Source organism: Contarinia nasturtii, unplaced genomic scaffold (genome assembly GCF_009176525.2).
Source record: "Contarinia nasturtii isolate CC-2019 unplaced genomic scaffold, AAFC_CNas_1.1 Cnas_scaffold_4672, whole genome shotgun sequence".
NCBI classification, from domain to species: Eukaryota; Metazoa; Arthropoda; class Insecta; order Diptera; family Cecidomyiidae; genus Contarinia; species Contarinia nasturtii.
Window position 1 is genome coordinate 2,849 of NW_022201958.1, and position 22,243 is coordinate 25,091.

The 22,243-nt window shown below is 32.9% G+C and overlaps 4 protein-coding genes across 5 annotated transcripts; 3 read left to right on the top strand and 1 right to left on the bottom strand.

Moving 5' to 3' along the window:
* Positions 1-3,241: 3,241 nt before the first annotated feature.
* LOC116351102 (multidrug resistance-associated protein 4-like) lies at positions 3,242-9,472 on the top strand. The gene is made up of 14 exons (XM_031783158.1): positions 3,242-3,437; positions 3,561-3,791; positions 3,860-4,287; positions 4,354-4,510; positions 4,570-4,782; positions 5,417-5,633; positions 6,139-6,957; positions 7,014-7,231; positions 7,309-7,615; positions 7,693-7,843; positions 7,910-8,134; positions 8,206-8,498; positions 8,560-9,225; positions 9,306-9,472. The coding sequence occupies exons 1-14, from the start codon at positions 3,358-3,360 to the stop codon at positions 9,363-9,365; spliced, it is 4,065 nt and encodes a 1,354-aa protein (XP_031639018.1). The 5' UTR covers positions 3,242-3,357; the 3' UTR covers positions 9,366-9,472.
* A 240-nt stretch (positions 9,473-9,712) lies between these two features.
* Positions 9,713-10,767, top strand: LOC116351094 (helix-loop-helix protein 11-like). Of its 2 annotated transcripts, XM_031783151.1 has the most exons (3): positions 9,713-9,848; positions 9,946-10,171; positions 10,226-10,767. In XM_031783151.1, the coding sequence occupies exons 1-3, from the start codon at positions 9,795-9,797 to the stop codon at positions 10,675-10,677; spliced, it is 732 nt and encodes a 243-aa protein (XP_031639011.1). In that variant the 5' UTR covers positions 9,713-9,794; the 3' UTR covers positions 10,678-10,767. The 2 variants fall into 2 exon arrangements, with proteins under 2 accessions (XP_031639011.1, XP_031639009.1); XM_031783149.1 differs by having other exon boundaries at positions 9,946-10,767.
* A 2,612-nt stretch (positions 10,768-13,379) lies between these two features.
* On the top strand, positions 13,380-14,741 carry LOC116351099 (slit homolog 3 protein-like). The gene has a single exon (XM_031783156.1). It carries the CDS (start codon positions 13,381-13,383, stop codon positions 14,704-14,706), a length of 1,326 nt encoding a protein of 441 aa, XP_031639016.1. The 5' UTR covers position 13,380; the 3' UTR covers positions 14,707-14,741.
* A 2,330-nt stretch (positions 14,742-17,071) lies between these two features.
* Positions 17,072-21,136, bottom strand: LOC116351097 (membrane alanyl aminopeptidase-like). Its single transcript, XM_031783154.1, has 12 exons — positions 20,540-21,136; positions 20,317-20,478; positions 19,963-20,243; positions 19,699-19,898; positions 19,412-19,641; positions 18,824-19,185; positions 18,425-18,522; positions 18,080-18,253; positions 17,826-18,010; positions 17,599-17,764; positions 17,372-17,511; positions 17,072-17,306 (listed from the first exon to the last, which is right to left on the bottom strand). Exons 1-12 carry the CDS (start codon positions 21,052-21,054, stop codon positions 17,087-17,089), a joined length of 2,733 nt encoding a protein of 910 aa, XP_031639014.1. The 5' UTR covers positions 21,055-21,136; the 3' UTR covers positions 17,072-17,086.
* Between the last annotated feature and the right edge of the window lie 1,107 nt (positions 21,137-22,243).

Here is a 22,243-nt window from a genome sequence, read left to right on the forward strand (position 1 = left end):
GCAATTTAGCGATGTGATTGCGAGATTAAGAATATAAATAAAATAAATGAACGGAATAAACGAACTTAACAGAACAAAATAATTCGCACGAGTGTATGACAAGTATGTAAGAGAACAATAACATTACGTTTTGTATCTATCTGTCAAATGTCACACTCACACTTATGAGTTTACGTATGGAGATTTTAACAATATCATTTCTACAAGTTCTACAAACTCTACACTACACCCGAGGCTTTTTAAGTTAAATTAAAACGCATATAAATTTATTTTTTTTTGAATAGAAATTATCTAATGCTAATTGTGCTAACTTCATTTTCAAAACAAAAAAATGAAACAATTTATTAATTTATTTTTCAACCATTTTTGGAATAACATATGCGCTCATTCTCAAACTTGTGAAATAATATCCCATTCTATATATAGATGGCACTGTCTATACGAAGTTCGGCAAACAAAGCATTACGCTTATTGAGCGCATTACACCTCTTTCATGAAGTCATTACTTCGATGGTGTTCTTCTGCAGGGCATGTCCTTCAAAATTCACGGGGGATTTCCCGAAAAAATGGCAAAAATGAAAATCAACGATATTTTTCAAAATTTTATTGCTGATAATAATTGTACCAAAAATGTACTTAACTGTACTTCAATTTATTTTTAATTGTACCTTACTCGTTTGGATAATATTTGGAGCCCACATTTCGGGCTAAATCAATATTGTGATAGAATGACGAAAACAAAACTCAAAGATATTTTTTAAAGTTTTATAGCTGATAATAATTGTACCTAAAATGAACCTTCAAAATAACATCATCATAATAAAATACGCAACTAGCACCGTGCGGAAAAGTTCGTCTTTTCTACTCCCGTAAGACTCTTTATTAGGGTGGAACATTTTTTTGAATTTCGAGGCATATCTTGATGGCCACTTGAGAAAACATGTCTTATAGTCCCCAGATTCAAGATATGAAGGAATTTTCAACTTGAGGTTCCATATAACTTATATGATATAAGACAGCGACTTGAAAGGAAAGGAGGTACATTTTACTGGAAAATCATGGAAAATTGCAGTGACCCAATCACCATGAAAACTTGTGAATCTTATTTTATAGTAATATCACTAAGTTTGATAAAATTTCAACTAAAAATAAAGGTGCCGTAAATATTAAATTAATAATCAATTGAAAAAAAATATGTGATTAACATAACGACACTTTATTATTAAAAGTTATGTTACATCAACCACATTAATTAATCAATACATATTTAAAAAAAAAAATCAAATTAAAAAAAATTAAGTTTTCACATTTACAAAAAATAATTTCTCTAATACTTTACTCGACGCTACTTTACATTTATAACTTTTGAATTCATAACATATGTTGGCAGCACTGCTCAAAAATATAAACATTGGCACAGTTTAGGACAGATAAGTTTGTTTTAATTTTCTAATTTAATATTTTTAAATATTGTGAACACAGAATCTCACAAAATTAGAAAGAAAATTAATTTCCATTGAAAAATTTTAAAATTTATTTATTTTTACTTTTCCAAATTATTTTTCTGATTTTTATCATTGTGACTGTGCGCGATTCAACAAAAAACATTTGGGACCGATTAGTTCGATTTAATGCAAACAGGGAACGCGTAAGTGTTTTCGGTAACAGATAGACCACGGCTATGATAAAAACACAAAAATGTGTTTTCGTGCTAACAAAAAGGTCGAAAATCTTACAAAAATGTAATAAGGTAATAAAATACTTTTTTATTACCGGTAATAATTTTTTTTTAATTACTAATAAGAAAAAAAACTTATTAATTAATTAAAAAAATTCTTATTACTGTAATAAAATAAGATAACCTCGCAATAATTATTACACAAAAAATATTTTCTTATTATTGTAATGAAAAAAAATGTATTACTCTCAGAAAAGAGAGAAAAAATGATAATTTAATTTTTGCATAATCAATTTTGTGAATTTTCACAATTTTACCACATACATTTTTACATATAATTTTCTTCATTTATTATAAATTCAATTGGAATGATTTAATTCAGAATTCGTCAAATATAATTCGTCGTGATTTTTCGGTATTGTAATAGAGTAATATGTTACTAAAGTAATATGTGTGAAGGCTGTACATTGTACACTGCCAAAGTACTTGGAAGTAATGCTTGATGTATCGATGCATAAACGAGTGGAATTCAAAAATAATTTCGAAGCTCCAGAAGGATCCGCAGAAAAAATAACCAAACTAATCAAAATTATAGATTGAATCCGAGCCATATCGACTTTCGTCAAAAAATTTTTGAAAACACACACAAATTCGGTAGTTTGTTGTACTAGAGCCACTTGAAACAAGGTCGATCGGGTGTTCTGAGTATGTTTTTTCGAAAGGGCATCTGAAGAGCTACAAGCTGAGCAAAATCGTACAATTTAAACTCGAGTTAGAAGGTACAAATCAAGTTGTTTTCAGATTCCCATACAAACTCTTAGGAAAAACTTCATTTGCAAGGAAAATATTTTTCCTGGACGAATTTTCCAAATAGAAAAATATATTATTTGTTGATTGGACTCAGGAATCCGAAAAAATAGGTTTTATGATGATAGCTACATGATACATCAAGCAATATTCTGAATGTAATTTTATTCAGAATATTTGCTAAACGATTTTTTAAAACTAAACGACAAAATCTGCATACAAATTCTAAACGAATCACCATCTAGTTTTGTAAAGTTATTATTTTGTATGTAAGATAGTAAAATACACATGAAAATGTTACCGAACCTACGTTTCCTGGAATGTTTTTTAGAGCTATGATAAGACTGCAATGCAGCAATGAGACAACGGCGTTGCTAAGAGAGTGATTACAATACATTTGGGCAAACTATCATTTGGAAGGAAATTCTAAGATTACTTACATCATTTTTGCTTTGTAATTTTAATGTCATTTCGACAACACGAATAAAACGATTAGATACAAATGAAACTGAAAGTCTAATATACTTTTTATTCCTATTATTATTGTCTCATAAACATTGGCTATTTGACGATTGAAGGCGTGCACATGTATGGAATATATAAAAAACGTTGATGATAGCCTGTTTGAATTGACGGTAGATCTTGTTTTATTTCGGATGATTAAAACAATTACACAATTAATCTTTTCATTTTATTTCGTTTGGAGTATGAAGAAAAAATTGCGTTTAGCTAATGACAATGCCAGTGTGTTCTTTATTGTTCCATTAAAACTGTGTAAAAATACTTCCGTCTTTACTTGAAAAATTTAAAGCGTAAATTAGAAACGTGTTTTTTACTCAAAATCCATCCGTTAAGAATAACAAGTATATAAAATGAATCGTCACCGAAAAAAGATATTGCGACAACCAAATCCTATTTCAAAGGCTTCAATTCTGTCAAAACTAACCTTTTGGTAAGTGACTTTTCCCATTTAAAAACAGACGTTAGTTCGAGCTAACTGCCCGTATGCTATAACAATAGCAGCATCTAGGACAATTGCGCAAAAATATTTTAAATCATGTCGGTGATTTTTCAGGTGGCTAAAGCCAATGTTTTCAATTGGAATGAGGCGAACAATTGAATCAGAAGACATCTATGAGGTGACAAATAGCTTGCGAAGCGATCGAAATACTGAGACATTTGCAAAACTATGGGAATTAGAGCTGCAAAAAAGGAATCCAAGCATTGTGCGGGTGATGTTAAAAGTGCACGGTTTCAAGGTGTTTACACTTGGAGTGCTATACTGTTTGGGAGAAACACTTGCGAAGTAAATATTAAGCATTCTCACTCATTTCAATGCCGCTTGAATTGTCCAATTGCAATCACTTTTTATAGAGTCATCCAGCCGATTTGTTTGGGTGGTTTCGTTGAATACTTTTCTAAGAGTGGCAATGTCTCATTGAATGATGCATATTGGTACGCATCTGGTATTGTCATCACAACGGCTTACATTACAGCAACATATCACCCGTTTTTTTTATTTATATTTAAAACCGCTTGCAAAGTACGTGCAGCGTGTAGTGGATTAATTTATCTAAAATCTTTGCGTCTCTTGAAGTCATCGACTGAAGATGGTCAAAATGGAAAAATTATCAATTTATTATCGAATGATTTGACGAAATTCAATAATGGACTTAGATATTTGGTCGAGCTTTGGAGAGGACCAATGCAAGCATTCGCATTTTTCGTGGCAATTTATATAGAAATCGGCCACTATGCCATCATTGGCATGGCATTTTTAGCTCTTTTCGTTCCACTGCAAGGTAAGAATATACAATTTAATAATCTTATGACTTCCTTGTGAATAATAATACCTTATGCATTAATAGCTTGGATTGGCAAGAAATCGGGTCAGTTGCGAATGAAAAACACAAAACGAACGGATATTCGTGTTAAAATTATGAACGAAATTTTGCAAGGGATCCAAGTGATTAAAATGTATTCGTGGGAGAAATCGTTCGCGAAAATGGTCGATCAAATTAGAAAGTAGGTAAAAATTCTCAAACAGCTCTCCAACATATTCCAATCTTTTAATTAAATTTCAGAAAGGAAGTGAAAGCCATTCGTTCAATTTCATATATTCGGGCGACAATCAACTCATTCAAAATGATACCAAAAGTGTCGATATTTCTCAGTTTGATTTCATATGTTTACTTCGAAAATGAAATCACCACCCGAAAAGTGTTCATGGTTTCATCTTACTTCAACTTTTTGAATCAATCACTGGTTTACATCTTTCCAATTGCAATCACGCAAACGTAAGTCATATTGATGTATATCATTTCATTGTATTATCATTTTTTTCATTCTCTTTCGTGCGGATCTTCTTCGATTTTCTGTGTGTGTACCTAGGGGGAATTATCTATACGTTTATACGGTTTATACTCAAGTATTTTTTTACCGAATATACTATAAATGAATGAAGACATCGCAAGTATGCCGCATATACGCTGCATATATGCGTATAAACCACATAAATACGGAGTTATTTGCAAATATTATTTGCAAATATTCTTCGGTATATACGGCTTATATTCTTATACGCAGCATATTCGTAACTTATTTTATTCGATATTTTCCCCTAGGTGTGTACACTACAGTATAAAATACGCTTAATTCACTAGTATAGGCGAGAAATTTTAATCGTGTATATGATGAATTGGACGTGAATATTGTGTATAAATTTGTATGAACGAATACATAAAAGCCCCTAGTGTAGCTATTTAGATGCCCTTTCGAAATCGTCAGGGACTGGGTCGCATATAATTTTATATAATTTTTTTTTGAATTCCACTCGTTTATGCATCGATTTATCAAGTATTACTCATAGTACTTTGGCAGTGTATTTTATACTAAAACCATAAAATTTTGTAAAATTTTCGGAAATTTCAGTGCTGAAGCAAACATATCAATAAAGCGACTTCAAGAGTTTCTTCTGAGGCCGGAAACGAAAGGCGCGGAAAAATTGAACAAAAAAGTGGAAGAATTAAAGAATGAAAACAATAACAACACGATGTTCGAAGAAAAAAACGGTAAACATGTTGACTTATCGATAAACCAAGAGATTGGAATGGAAAATACAACAGTGTTTGATAATGACGGGGAAAATGTAAGATATGGTGTCATTGGTACCAAAATGATATCTATTATTTTTAAGAAGTGTCATACTACTAACCTCTACATTCTAAATGGTCATAAAAACTTCCTCGGAACACCGTAAAAAGGATAGTAATACTCTGGGGCGTCCACAGGGGAGGGGAGGGAGGTCAGTTGCCCCCCTAAAGATCAAATGTCCCCTTTTTTGAAAAAACGAATCATTTTGTTATTTCTGGTGTGGCTTGGTGGGACCTCTATCTGTGCCTTGACTGGAAGAATAGTTCAATATAATTGCTCTCCTCCCAAATAAAGCAATGAATTTGGGAATTAAGATGTATTTTGAGGCATCGATGATTGCTCTCTTTCAATCTCTGTAACTTTTGGGTCAGTGAACGGATTTGATTTAGAATGTAGAAAATTTAGAATGTAGAAGTTTAAAGGATGGTATTTCTTAAAAATAATATCAGTTTGGTATCATTGACACCATATCTTACATTTTCCCCATCATTATCAAACAGCCTTGGATTGCTTACACCGAGAAGAAGCATATGATCTCTGCTGCCAGCAAACGTGTTCAAAACATAAACAGCTCCGAAAAGTGTATTCGACTTGAGAACGTCACCGCAGTATGGGAGCAAAATGAAAGTCAACAACGGAATGGCATATTCGATGTGAACGTCGAAATCAATCCCGGACTGTGTGCGGTTGTCGGGAAAGTTGGATCCGGTAAATCAACGTTGTTGAATATAATTTTGGGCGAATTGGAATTGGACGTGGGTTCGATTATCATCAATGGATCAATCAGTTATGCATCTCAAGGCCCATGGTTGTTCGACGGAAGCGTTCGTAATAACATCATATTCGTCGAAGATTTTGACGAGCAACGCTACAATCGGGTGGTCGAAGTGTGTGCTCTGGAGCGAGACTTCAAGATGCTTCCGCAAGGAGACGCAACCATAGTGGGTGAGCAGGGGTCATCGCTGAGTGGCGGACAAAAGGCTCGTGTGAATTTGGCTCGAGCTATCTATAAACAATCTGATATCTATTTGCTTGACGATCCATTATCAGCTGTCGATGCACACGTCGGCAAGCACATCTTTGAAAGATGTATAAAAGAGTTTCTGAGCGACAAAATCTGTGTGCTCGTCACACATCAATTGCAGTATTTGAAGAACGAGAGGCATGTGATTCTGATGAACAACGGCAAAGTGGAGGTGGAGGGATCATTCCAAACATTGGAAAACCTCAGTAAGATATCGCTGACATTTGCTCAAGAAGAAGGAGAAGGAGAAGAAGAAAAAGACAATGAGAATGAAAAAGATATATTTCAGAATGGGGTAAATTCCAAACATCTTTCAATTATCGAAATTTGTAAATTAAATCCAATTTTCAGACCCGCAAGCGATCATCGACGGCGTCATTCTGCAGTGAAGAAGTTGAACATAACCAAAACGAACGCAAAGAGCTCCAAAAGAGTGGATCAATTACTTTCAGTATTTATAAAACATTTGTCCAAAGTGCCCATAGTTCCTGTTTTGTGTTCATCGTTTTCGTTTTGTTCATTGTCGCCCAATTGGCCTGGAGTGGTGCTGACTACTTTTTATCTGAATGGTTTTTAATCATTTACCTTTCTTAACTTTAAACAAAAGGATTCTTTTCATCTTAAAACGATTTCTCATCGATTGCAGGGCCAATTGGGAGGAAAGAGTGAAGAACCAAGTTTCAAACGTGTCAGAGGATCGCGAGATGTATATTTATATTTACAGTGGAATCATGTTGATGTGTGCCATTTGCTACACGGGTCGCTCATTTTCATTTTTCCAAATGTGCTTGCGTATATCGATTAATTTGCATGACATGATTTTCCATGGCATTTCACGAGCCAAAATGATTTTCTTCAATAATAATCCGAGCGGGCGAATACTTAATCGCTTCGCAAGCGATATAAATAGTGTTGACTCTCTGCTGCCAAATACCATAGTCGATGTCTTAGACGTGAGCTAAATTCTAAATTTTTTGAAGGAAAATATAATTTTCTTTTTCTGATTCGTTACACGATCATTTCATTTCAGTTTATTTTACAATATGTGGCCATAGTGGTGATCACAGCGATTGTTAATCCATGGTTACTCATTCCAGCTATAATAATGACCATTCTATTCTATTTAATGCGTGTGTTATTCGTCAAAACCGGACGAAGTTTTAAGCGAATTGAAGCTTTGAGTAAGCTTTTTTCGAAAATTATGATATTTTGATTGAAATAAACTCTTTAAATCAATTTCAATGCAGGTCGTAGTCCGATATTTTCGCACATGAATGCCACACTTCAGGGACTACCAACAATTCATGCATTTGATGCCGGTAAAATTCTGGAGAAAGAGTTCCATGAGTTTCAAGATCATAACTCATCAAGCTTTTATCTCTTCATATGCGCATCGAGGTGGTTTGCTTTCTGGTTGGATATGGTGTGCCTTTTATATATAACCCTCGTTACTTTCAGCTTTCTACTTCTGCGTAAGGTTTTTTGGAGACGCTTTTATATTTTCATTGAACAAATGTAATTGACATTTTTCCCCAAATTTCAGCAATGGAGAGTGGCAAAGTAGGTCTAGCAATTTTAAGCAGTATAAATCTTATTCTACTTTCTCAGTGGGGCATGCGACAAAGTGCAGAGCTAGAAAATCAAATGATTTCCGTCGAGCGAATTATTGAATATGCTGAATTGCCACCGGAGCCCCCACTTGATTCAGACGAGAAAAATTCTCCTCCAAAAGATTGGCCATCTCATGGAAATATCCAATTCAAATCGCTGAGCTTACGATATGCTGAAAAAAGTACTCGAGTACTTCGCAACTTAACGTTCCAAATCGATGCAAAGGTAAAGTCTATTTAATTTTCTCTTCCTAAACCGAGTATATGTGATGACTGACAATTTTCAGCAAAAAATCGGCGTGGTGGGTAGAACGGGTGCCGGGAAAAGTTCGTTAATCCAATCTCTGTTTCGATTGGCACAAAACGAGGGACAGATTTTGATTGACGGCGTAGATATTGGAGTGATTGGTCTTCATGATCTGCGCAAGAAGATCTCTATCATTCCGCAAGAAGCAGTTCTATTCTCCGGCAGCCTAAGATTCAATTTGGATCCATTCGATGAGCGAAGCGATAATGAACTGTGGGATTCACTGGAGCAAGTCGAAATGAATTCGGTAGTATCTGCATTACCTGGTGGAATTTATACTAAAGTATTGGATGGTGGATCGAATTTCAGCGCCGGTCAACGTCAATTACTGTGTTTGGCCCGTGCCATTCTGCGCAAGAATAAAATTCTGATTTTAGATGAAGCCACCGCAAACGTCGATTCGGAGACGGATAAACTGATCCAAGAGACCATTCGAAAAACGTTTGTCGACTGCACTGTGATTACGATTGCGCATCGATTGCATACGATTATGGATAGTGACAAGGTGCTAGTGGTCGATGCAGGCGAGTGCGTCGAATTCGATCATCCATTTGAATTGATTCAGAAACCAGACGGATATTTTAAGCGCTTACTAGATCAAACCGGTGGCTCAACAGCAACGGCTCTTATGCTCATAGCAAAAGAGGTATGATCGTTTCATATTCCGTCTAAGTGTCTTATCATCGAAGAATTCCTAATTAACATTAATGATATCTTAATTTTTAGAGCTATGATAGGACTGCAATGAAGAAAGAAGCCAACGAACCAACGAACCAACGATGTTGAAGAACAGAAAAAATGGAAATGAACAGAGAAGTTGAAGAACGAGTAATTAATTTATCTGAGAATTTTTTGTAACATTTCAAATAAAGTGACGAAAGCATTAAAACGACTATCCATAGGTTTCAACTTTGTTGTTTCGTTTTAAATTATACAAAACACTTCTACGTTGTATTCAGTTTGTTCATCAATTGAGTGGCAAGAACAGACGTCATTCAATCCAAAAAAAATTGTTATTTACCTTTTGACATAAATTTCAAAGATATTTTTTCGCATAATTTCGAAATGGAAAAGTTTTCATTATTCTCGTTATAAAAATGTATATAAAATGATGTTAATCGCCAATATTTGTCAGTAAGTATTTATTTATCACAAGTGTAGTAAAGTCTGCTTATAAATTACGTTTTCTTTTTGTTTTCAATTTGATAAAGAAACATGTTTGAACGAAAATTGTTCGCATTAATTTTGGTTGGCTTCGTCATTTGTGAGGTAAAAACCGTCCGTTCAAGTCATTTACTTTAAACTATTTATTATTTTGATCAAAAATAAATTCGATGTTCATTTTGAAAATTATGATTTTCGATAGGTTTTCGTTGGAAATGTCAACGCTGGTGATAAAAAGAAGGGCGATGGAAAGGGTAAGAAAGGTTACTACTTTTCGGCAAATATTGGATTCGGGTGTGGTAAAAAGGACAAGGTATCGGAACCAATAATTCTATCACGATCACAGTCACAATCCTCATTGGCATCTACTCCATCACGATCGTCTTTTCCATCGATGATGGGTCAAAATTCCAATAGATTGGAATCAGCACCGTCACCACGCCCATCGAAGCCACTGATAATCGAATCGGTGGTTGGACCACCACCGACAAAACCAGCGATTGAGAAACCAATCGTGGCCCCATCACCATCTCCTGCTTATGATCAGGTTTTCAGACAATCACAATTAGCAGTAGAAAAAGCTTCAACTTCGGTACCCGTACCCTTACCACCATTCGTGCCCTCCCCAGCTCCATCTGCAGCACCACGAAAATTACCGTCAATGCAGAAATCAGCATCAATGCGTGCCTCGAGTTCATCGATCTTAAATGCTCCAAATTCGCAGAAAATTGGTTCAAGCCGCTTCCGCGATCCTTCATCTGTAGTATCGCAAATGGTAAACGAAGTTGAAAATCGCATGAAAAATAATGAAAACCCATTATTAGTCCCGATGCCAAAGGATCCGCCATCCATGAAGATGAAATTGGGTAGACCAAAACCAACTGGCCACTTTGATGTGCCACGAGTTCCAAATAGCGATGGTAAAATCCTTTAAGGTTTCGAAACTTGAAAATTAATCTAATCAAGTAAAGTCATAATTCGATCATTTTAAATTATTATTGAAATAAACGTATTTCGAACTTCATTTTTTGGTATTTTTTATTAAAGTAATATTTTCCTATCAAATCCATCTTTTGAATTCATTATTTTCAAATGTTGACGATGTCATCAACAATGTAAAACAAGCACATTTTGTTCGCCCAATATAAATAACACGTTTTTCGAATTCACAATTTACGCATGTTGTTGAACATTTTCACTTGAAATAGTCAAAAGTGTCTTTGGTAAAAAAATTTGGAGGCATAAGACTTCGATAATTAAATTCAAAACAAACCTGACTTCGATTCAAATTAAACATCAATTTTGTTTACTACCAAATTCCAGTTCAGAAACAAGAACACACGTGCAATCTGTTTAGTGCTTACATTTCTTCAATCATCTTCAAGCGTCACATCCAAAAAAATTATAATTTATATTCTGCGTAATAATAAATTCCAATGGTGTTTAGCAAATTATTTTGAAATTTATCTTACATCATTCACATGAAATGTGTTTTAATCGTTAAAAATTGATGATAAGAAGAAAAGTTTGCATTTTTTTCACAAACTTCAACCAGAATCATTGAGGAAATTGGTCGAAACAACTTGAGAAAATCATTAAAAATCATTATAAATCCAACTCTTTTCAACAAGAGAAAAAATGTTCAATCGAAAATTATTCACTTTAATAATAGTTACGTTTGTGACATGTGAGGTACATTTGAAAATTATTGGAATTATTCTCTAAAAAATTTGGTCTAAAAACTATTGTTCGTTTCCCAACAGTACTTCGTTGCAAATGTGAGTGGTGGTGAAATGTCTGAGAAGGAAGGTGACAAAAAAGGGAAAAAACGTTCATTTTTCCCAATGTTCAGATGTGGCAAACGGTCCGACGTATTGGAGCCTGAAACACTGAACGGTTAGAATCGTTGAAAACGTTTCCATCATCTGCACCTGCGACACCATCACTAACACCCAGTAGGCAAAGGACAGCAAGTTCAAGTTCATTAATAGCGAGTTTAAACCAAGTTGACAAGAGAAATTCGGAAAGAGTCTATACACAATCACCTTTATTGAAAAGATCAGCATCAGCCCGAATTCCAGAGTCTTCAAAATCGGAAAAATTTGCTTCTTCGGACCCGACATCTTTGGTAAAAGAAAGAATAAGCGAAATTGAGAGTCAAATAAGAGCAAGTAAGCCACCAAGACCAGTTCCATATCGCAGAGGATCGTTGAAATCAGTCGCATCGAGCCCATTAATGTCTTCGAATAAACCAACACAAGTTATGGAAATAGTACAAGAAATTGAGGATCGTCTACAAGCAAACAAACCAGATTTGGCTAAATAAACACATACATTAAGATAAGAAAGGAAAATCTCAACAAGTTGTTTAAAATATATTTGAAATACCGTCTGATGAATCTATCCGCTTAGAATTCACGTGATTGATTTATCAAATGATTTTAGCTTATCCGATCAGTTAAACATTGATACCTTTCAATTTGTTGAACGTTGCTACCTTTTTACTTAGTTTTTGTGGAAATTTGGTGTTCCACGTTGATAAGTCAATCGCGTGGATTCATCTAAGCAGACAAATCCATCGGACGGTATTCCCCGAACTGTAATTTGGAATAATAAAACATAATTTGAACATTTTCTTATTATAAAAACATTTCATTCTCATTGTCAGACTAATTTTTGTGAATATGTATTCAATGTCCACCAGCATTTGGGTAGGGTTTTAAACAAAATTCTAAATTAAAAATAATTTATTATAAATGTCAGTTCACTCATAAATTTCGATACTCAATTCGCTCAGAACAGTTTTTTGTGACAAAAATCTAGGGGGTAGACACAATAGAGAATGAATGAATACCAATGAATTGTCATAATACCTATCTATTTTCAAATACGACAATTACTTACTTATTTAAAGATTACTTGTACAAAAATGTGAATACTGTGATTACCAAATGTCAAATTGATATCGGTAATAAAGATTTCAAGTTTTTTCCATTTCGTTTTAACATTCACCATTTCGAAATTTATTTTAATTTTTTCTGTTTTCTTTCTGTTATTTTTATCAAAATTGTTTTTGCATTTATTAAACCAATTGAAATACTACACTTAATAGCGTTGAAAAAGTTTTTTTAATATTTGGAAGATAATATTCATTTATGCACATTGTGAGACGTTGCTGAATGCATTGATATTTCGTCTAAAACTGAGAATACCAAGAATATCAAGAATACTTTCAATTTCGGTGAATATCTCAAGTAATATTCCATGTGTCTACCTCCTAGCAATAAATGAATTTGATTATCACAGAACCATTTGTGCATGCATGCTACAGCTTAAAATACCCGTGACAAAAAACAAAATAATGATTACTCTGATAGAAAAACATATTCAAGTTGTATGTATACTATAGTATTTCAATTTTGTTTGTTAAATATTTTTTCGTCTACTTGAAAGTTCATCTTTTTTTCCACTTCTCTTATCTTACTAATTTCTGGCCACGTACATGAAACTTCTTAGCTTCTTATTGAAACATCAAAAAACTATATTTTTTTCTTTAAAATAAATTGTGAGACGCGATAACAACATTAAAATATGTCACAGTTCAGGAGTTAATTCAGTCATCTTTTGTTTGTTCTCTATGTCGTTGATCTATCGACGAAATGAAACAAAATGTGATTTTATTCATTTTGGCCATCGGTGCCAGGTTTATTGTAAAAAATATCCAAGTATTACCGATTGTTACCATTCAGATCAAAAGTTAACTTTCAATTGTTCAGAGAGCTCTTCTTCAGACAACAATGACATCAAATGTACGGATGATAAAGACAGTAGCGATTGGATTACCAAAGTGATTCTTGAAAATTGTGAACGGCCACAAATCCCGAAAAATATCTTTAATGATTACAATATCGACAACTTTAATATATCGGGTCTGGGAATAGAGTCACTAGACATAGAATGTAAATCCGGCCATAATTCTTCTGTTCATTTTGTGGCAGCTCAAAATCAATTCACTGAATTGCCAACAAAATTTCTTCGAAGCTGCAACTTTCGCATAACCATTGAAATCGATTTTTCCGGCAACAAAATTACTGAAATCAACTCATCGGATTTTAAGACTGGGTTGCATATTCTAAATTTGGCCAACAATAAAATTATCAAAATGTTGGGTAAATTACCTTATACTTTGATCAATTTGGACGTATCGCAAAATAATATCACCGAAATACCGAAATTCGATAGATCATCGACCAATGACTGTGATATAAAGACCATTGATTTGTCATTTAACAAAATTAAAAGCGTGAAATACGGAATTTTTGGAGAGAAGTTGGAGTCTGTGAATATATCGCACAACGAGCTTATAATAATTAATTCAACATTTGTGCAGCAACGGTGCATGCTGTTACACTCTTTGGATGTTTCTTACAATCAAATCGAAACGATTGAAAATGGAGCATTCAACAATAGCGTCCATTTAAGATTTTTGAATCTATCAAATAATAATATATCAAATCTTAATAACGAACTATTTAGGAAACTTTTTGATTTGAAGTCTTTGGATTTATCACACAATAAACTGACCAGCATCGAACCGTACGCATTTTTCATTCAAATCAATTTGGTGAGATTGGATTTGGCACACAACAACATTTCGAAATTCAACGGTAACATGTTTTCGGATTTGATGGGGAACATCGAGTTTATGTCAATTGAACATAATCCAGTAGAAGAAGTGAATGGACTAATGTGGTCGACTTATTCAAATACAGTTAAAAATCAAGAGTTTAAATGTATTAATTTGACATCTAAATACCCGATTGATCGCATGAATGATGACACCAAATTCACAAAGATTAATTGCAAACCAAAACCCGAACCTATATGTTCATTTACATGGATTGTGTTTGGTATTCTTGGTGTACTTTTTGTTATCTTTTTATTATTTGTATTTTCAATGTGAATCAAAAAAGACAAATATGGTCTCTGATATTTCTCCCACGGACGTAGCTTATATCATTTATTTATTTATTTATTTATTTATTTATTCACCGTCTGATCACAGACTGAATTAATCACAAAATTTGTACAATATCATTCACAATGAAACACCACCCGATCGTATATCCAGCTACCAGCCTTTTCGACTTCGGAGTAGCAGATATCGATTGTGTTCACTGTTTTAATTTCTATATTCTAAATAACACATAAAAGTTAAAAGTTAAATTTTTCACAGATCGAATATCACATTTTCTAATTTGACAATATTGTTTCTAAAGATGTGTCTTGATGCCGATTCTAAAAATGTTTCTCTTATCAAGTTAAAGTTTCTACAAGCCACGTAAAACGGCTGATTATGTGCATAATCCGATGAAAATGCCCTAACTCTAATCAGTTCTGTACTTCTTAAATTTCTTTGGTTTTCGTCATATTGCAGTCTTGTATATACAATTTTATTTCTAAGTGAACTCGACACTATTTTACCCAAAAGGAGGTCATAAATTAAATATACAGAGGCATTTATACGCCGTCTCCAAAGCGGTTGAATATTTAAAACATCACATCTAAATTGATACGGTGGTAGCACAAAATTTTCATCTCTTTGGTAAATAAATCTCAATGTCCATATCAAAAAATCTTTCTGAATTGATTCTATTCTATTGGAATGGATACGGTGATATGGTTGCCATACAATACTCGCATACTCTAATTTTGATCTGACTAGTGCACAATATAATATTTTAGCAGATTCAATTGTAAACTTATTCTTTAATGTTCGTTTGATGAAACCCATTGCCCCATGTGCACTGGCTGTAATTGCGTCGATGTGATTGACAAATTTCAGCTTCGTGTCAAATATAACTCCCAGATCCTTGTGTAAGTTGATCCTTTCAAATGTATGTTGGCCGTTGTTGATCGTATAATCATAATTGACTATGTTTCCGCATTTTGAGTATGTCATAACGAAACATTTCTTCAAGTTCAAATGCAGACTATTTTCAGTACACCATTCGCTCAATTGATTAATGGCATTCTGAAATATGATTGCATCTATAGGCGATTGTATGGTTCGGATTAATTTCAAATCATCTGCAAATAATAAAACAAGTGCATTTGACACGATTTCGACAATGTCGTTAATAAAAACAATGAAGAGACATGGTCCCAAAATACTTCCCGCTGGTTTTTGAAGTCATGGCTAGAGTATCATACAAAGGAGCGAGTACGACGTTTCCCCCTTTGCTAAGCGAAATAAATCCGATATGCAGCGCTGATTTAAATGTCACTCTATGTCATTCCACAATGATACATTTTTTGGCTTGACAATATATAAGCTCTTAATTCATTCAACATGCATAATTTTTGAACGGTCGAGTAAAAAAAAGAAACATATCATAAAATATTCTTCTTACGTTTATCATAAAAATTCTCTATATTTTAAATTTATTTGTTTAAAAATAACAATAATTTCAATTTTTTTTTCATAGATTGAACAAGAATCTAATGTAAAAAGTAATACCAATGCGACACCTACCGTTAAAATAGAAAAGGAAACTTATTTGGAATTGTAACATTTTTACGGTAGGTTTCGCATTGTCATTACTATTTACATTGGATTCTTATTTAATCGATGAAACATGTTTTGTTGAAATTATTGTAATTTATAAACAAATTAATTTTTTTATAAAAAAAAATTTTTAATAAATTTTTTAATGAAAAATGTTAGAAAAATATTTTATGACATGTTTTTTTTTCAACGATTCAATAATTATGAATGTGTATGCATTTTAAATGAAGAGCTTATATATTGTCAAGCCAAAAAAGTATTATTGTGAAATGACAGAGTGACATTTACATCAGCGCCGTATATCGAATTAATTTCGCTTGGCATAGGGGGAAATATTTTGACAGATAGTACTCGATCCTTTGTTATTTTGAATTCAAAAAGAAAAAAAACTGTAAATTTTGTAAAAATGCTAAATTCGTGAATTAAAAACTAATTATTTTTTAATCAAATGCATATTAAGTACACTTCAATGTTGAATACAAATGTTAATTAATGGTCGATTTTTTTGTTTAAAAAAATGTCTGTAAATAAATTTCATGGAGTATTGGAAATCAAGAATACATGAATTTATTGGCAAAAATTTACCATTTAATTTTCATTTTTACCAACAATTATTATTCACACAGAATGTGCCATCAGTTTCTTTCAATAAACCAACCAACAGTGATGGAAATAGTACAAGAAATTGAGGATCGTCTACAAGCCAACAAATCAGATTCGGCCAAATAAGGACATACATTAAGATAAGAAAAGAACGTAGTTACTTCTGATTTCTCTATGGGTTTATTTTCATTTTCAAATACTTTTTTATAATTGGAATATGTTCTTCAGCCCACTTTAAGTTTAATTTTGCATTTAAAAGGGCTGTTTTAAGATTTTCGTCATTTAATTTATGTTCATCTACAAAATGTTCAATTTCGTTGATTTGTTCATTAGTAGTTGATCTTGCGGCCACTAACGATAACATTTGTGGCACCTCATTCTTCGATTCAAAACTATTAAAGAACAGAAAAAAATATCAATCAATGAAATGAATTTCTAATTGAATGATTATTCTTACGTTTTATTGATATTTTCTGGATTTTTTACTATGAAATCGAGTACTAAATCGAGATTTTCCGGCTGTGTTAATGTTGATACGAATGCTGCATGTTTATCTTGCAACCGAATATCGTCGGATAAAATGTTGTCCAAGTATTGCTAAAAATAAAAGTAAATTGAATTAATAAATTCAAAATAATACAATATCGTGAATTTGCTGAACAATACTGAAAAATGTTTTCTTACCAATAAAACTTTTGCTTGTTTTGTGCAGCCCAATGCGCTCAAAATTGAAACTTGTTCAGCCGCCACATTCTCAGATTTGAATTTTTCCCAAAAATAATCCCATTCTTTGTTCGATCCTTCGCTAATGACTGAACAATAGACAACCGGCACTAAATTTACGGGGATCCTATATAAAAATCATAAATTTACATTTTAATTTGGAATATTGTTAATTCATTTTAACTTACTTGTGATTTTCCATCAAAAATTTATCGAATTCAGTGCGTGAATCAGCAACACACTGTTTGTGACCAAATTTACATGCGTATTTCAAAATAAGATTTCGATTGTAAATATCCAAACGAGTATCATTGTCTTTTGGGTGAAATCCAAGATGTGAATAAACGTTATTCAAAAGACCTAAAATAAATTTCTAAAACCAAACATCATTGTTTATTATGTGCACCATTGCATTTTAAGGTGTATTTCGATCAAAACATACTTTAAATATTGCAGCTTCCTCTATTTTGAAACGAGCCAAAACGAATTCAAAGTTATTGAATGCCGCCAACCATGGAATGTAATCGATTTCATTTTGAAGGTATTCGATTGTATGTAAGGCTTGAAAATAGCTTAGTTGACGGGCGCGAGCCAAATTTAATGCATCGTCAACGATCTAAAGATAAAAGAAATGATTCAACTTTACATTCTCAATGAACATTTCTTAATGTTAAATTAGGTCACATAAAGAAAACTTTTGTCATTTTTGGGAACACGACCGTTTTTCTCTGTATGAACGATTTTAAATAATTTTGAAAAATTGCGAAGGAAAAAAACTCTGTATCACCTGTGCACGATTATGCACATGAATTTTGTTTATTGATCCATACAATTGCCTGTCCAGCGCAGCCCATGTGGCGTCATCATAATTCACACGGTAGTAACCTGCATAAGAAAGGTAGGTATAATTATTTTTCGCATGGTATGACGATAGAAATAACTCATAATTGTGCCCATAGAAATAAATGTGAAAATACAGGAACGAACTTTGAAATTTGAAGGCTAAAAAAATGAAACGTCCAGAAACGTAACAATAACGGGCACTAGCTTTACGCAATACCTTTCATGTTGCGTTTTTGAGTTTTCAACTGTTATTTGGAATAAAATGAGAGCTCCTTTTTTTCAATTGATTTGATAGATTGGATAGCAAGCAAATAAACAAACAATATTTCTTTGATTTATTCACCCGTTTGTTGTACATTAAGTACAATCCATTCGATTGGATCTGTTAATTGAATCTGTAGTTTTTCTTCGTTGAAGAGTGTCGTCGGTCTTGTATTTGTGAAATTTGTGTTATATTTATTCGTTGCAAAGGTGATTGGAATAGACCAAAGTGTCTTATCTCCATGTTCTGGATTATTCTGTAAAAATCTCTTTTGTGTCAATGTCATCTTTGTAATGCCTTGATCAAAGGAAATCTTCACATTCACAACCGGATAACCAGCATTCACAACCCAGCTCTTCATAAAATCTTCAATATTTTCAAAATCAACAATTATGTCTTTGAAGGCTGCATACAGTTTTTCGGGCACAGATGTATCTAAAGCACTATTTTAAAGTGAAAAAAAAACGGCCATTAAGTTATTTAATTGTTTGATACATATTCAAACTTTAAAATCGTTTTCGCCATCTGTGTACCATGCCTAACTCAAACAAAGTATAAGCTATCAACAAAAAAACACATTTTTCTATATTTTCGACGCTAATGCACAGACTGACCACATATTTTTCTTTAATCTCGAAAGATTGAATAAAATGCATTTAAGTAACTTACTTTTTCCTAAGATAATGTCTGAGCCCACTAGTAAACTCATCACGTCCAAAAGCATGTTCAAACATCCGAATTACCGAGCCACCTTTATTGTACGAAATCAATCCAGAAATTTCATCTGGTATATTTACATCATGATAAAGTGCTTTCGTGTTTTCCAATGAATCATCAACAAAAACAACTTGAAGTTTGTCAACAATAAATTGTTGCTCTAAATCCCAACTATCCTCGACCTTTAAAAATAATTTTGACTTTATTTCTTTTTAGTTAGAAAAATATAATAATCTTACCAAAACTGTGCCAAAATATTGGAAATATGTGGCAAAACCTTCGTTCAGCCATATGTGTGACCACCAATCACAAGTTACCAGATTTCCGAACCACATATGAGCTTGTTCATGTGAAACAACTGCTGCTACTCTTTGTTGAGCTATTGCAGATGAAACATTGACATCGTAAAGCAGTGCAGTTTCACGATAAGATAGTAAACCTGAATCGAATAAGCTTGACCCATTGAAAAGTGAACAAAGTGAATAAATAAAATGGAATAATACCCCAATTCTCCATAGCACCAGCAGCGAAATCCGGCAAAGCAACCATAGTCATTTTGTTCATGTGAGTATTATATTTGTAAGCGAATTTCTCATCATATTTTGCCAAAAGTTTTTGTCCAACATCGAAACTGTACTCCGTTTGTTCGAATGCATTTGGACGAGAGCAAACAGCAAATGTGTGATCGTCATTTTCACGACATTTAAACTCTGATACAGTGAAAGCAACTAAGTACGTTGACATTTTTGGGGATACTTCGAAAATTTCGATAGTTCTCTTTGTTCTGTAGAACAATCGAAACCAATGAAAACCAAATATGAATTATTTTATATCTGGATGAAAATTAAATGAATTACCCAAATTCAGTGGATGATTTAATACGAGTATTACTGAGCGTTGGCTGAAAATGGCGTGGTCGATTCATAATGATGTTAAATGTTGCTTTGAAACGTGGTTCATCAAAGCCGGGGAAAACTTTACGAGCGTGTATCCCTGACATTTGAGTTGAAGCCAACCATCTGATTTAAAACATTGAAATATTCATTTTCAACATACACATTCGTCTTCGAAATCACTTACTTTGTTTCACCATTTTCTTTGTATGAACTGCGATAGAAACCGAGCATGTCACTTCTCAATTTGCCCGTATATATGAAATGAAGTTCATATTTTACAGAAATATCAAGTGACTCGGATAGTTTAAGGCTTAGTTTATTGGTTTTTTCTTCATACACTTTATCAACAATTTGCACAGTTTTATTCGATGAAAGCTGGGTGAAAACGTTTGATTTGACATTTATAGATACGTTCAAAATATCAAGATCTTCGATGTGAAGAGTGATTGTTTTGACATCAGACTTGGTCGCGTTCAATGTAATTGTCACATTTCCGTCGAAGGTGAATGGTTCTTTGCCTTCGACATTGTCGAAGTATGGTGTTAGGTTAATCACATAATCACTAGGTAGAACATCTGTATTCAAACGATAGCTAACACCTTCTATTTGTACAACATTTTCTTTGATAGAATTTGGTACATTGAAGCCACTGTCAGTCAATACCTCAATAATTAACAGCAATGATATCAAAAGCTTCATTTTCAATAAGTTTTAACTAATTATTCATTCACTGAACACGAATGTTTCAATCTATTTTCTATAGATAGTTTAACATTTATGTATTTCCTAAATTGAAATCTGATGAAAATAAATTAATTTTTCTTGTGGTCTTATCGGTCATTAAATAAATTTGTTACTGATTTGTTGTTAAAACTGCTTTTATAATTGAACCAGTTCGTTACTGATAATTTATCAGTGATAAATCACTTGATTGTGTAACATTTATTATCAACTTAAGCCTTTATTGTATCAAATATTGATAACCCGTGTTTCTCGCTTAGCTATACTTGACACGTGAAGACACTTAAATATTATGTGAAATTATAATGTCTTTGTATCAGTTTAAAAGATAAGAGAATTCAATAAAAAATGATTTTTTCTCTTTTGTTCACATGTTTAGGGGGAAGGCACGAAGTGCTAACTCTAGAGTGAAATTTTCTCTGTAATAATATTATTTCATGTGAAATCAATATAAAATGACCTATTTATATTTCTTTTCATTAGAAAAGCATAGCATTTTTTACACATAATTTTATCAGATCAATCGAATGCTTTGTGTTGAAATTTTCGCATACAAAATAAATTTTAAGTTATACTTTACAAATTTGACGAATGGCCAACGTTTATGCCGATGGGACAGCCAACGACTTCTTATAACTATATTTTACCCGATTAAATCTCGTAAAATAAAATGTCTTACATCCATAAGATGAACTTTTCCGCACTGAGAAAACTGAATCTGGTATAAGTTTTGCGATACCAATAATTTTTGATAGACTTTTCAATGCCTGTATGATATCGTAATCATGTGAAAATTTGCAGATGTTATGTTTTTCACAAAAAGCTAACACTCTGAAAGTTTGAAGAAATGTCAATACATATTAAGGGTACTTTCCATACAAAATTTTCGTTTTTGAGCAAAAAAACCAAAATTTTGTTCGAGAGGTACCCCTATTATGCATTGAAATCTCTTCAAAACCTGGGAATGTTATTTTTGTGTGAAAAATATAAGCTGTGCAAAGTTTCAGCTCATTACGATATCATACAGGCATGGCTTCCATACAAAAATTTCAAAAATTTCCTCCTGAACAAAATTTTGGATTTTTTTGTTCAAAAGCGAAAATGTTGTATGGTAATTACCCGAAATATGCATTAAAATTTCTTCAAA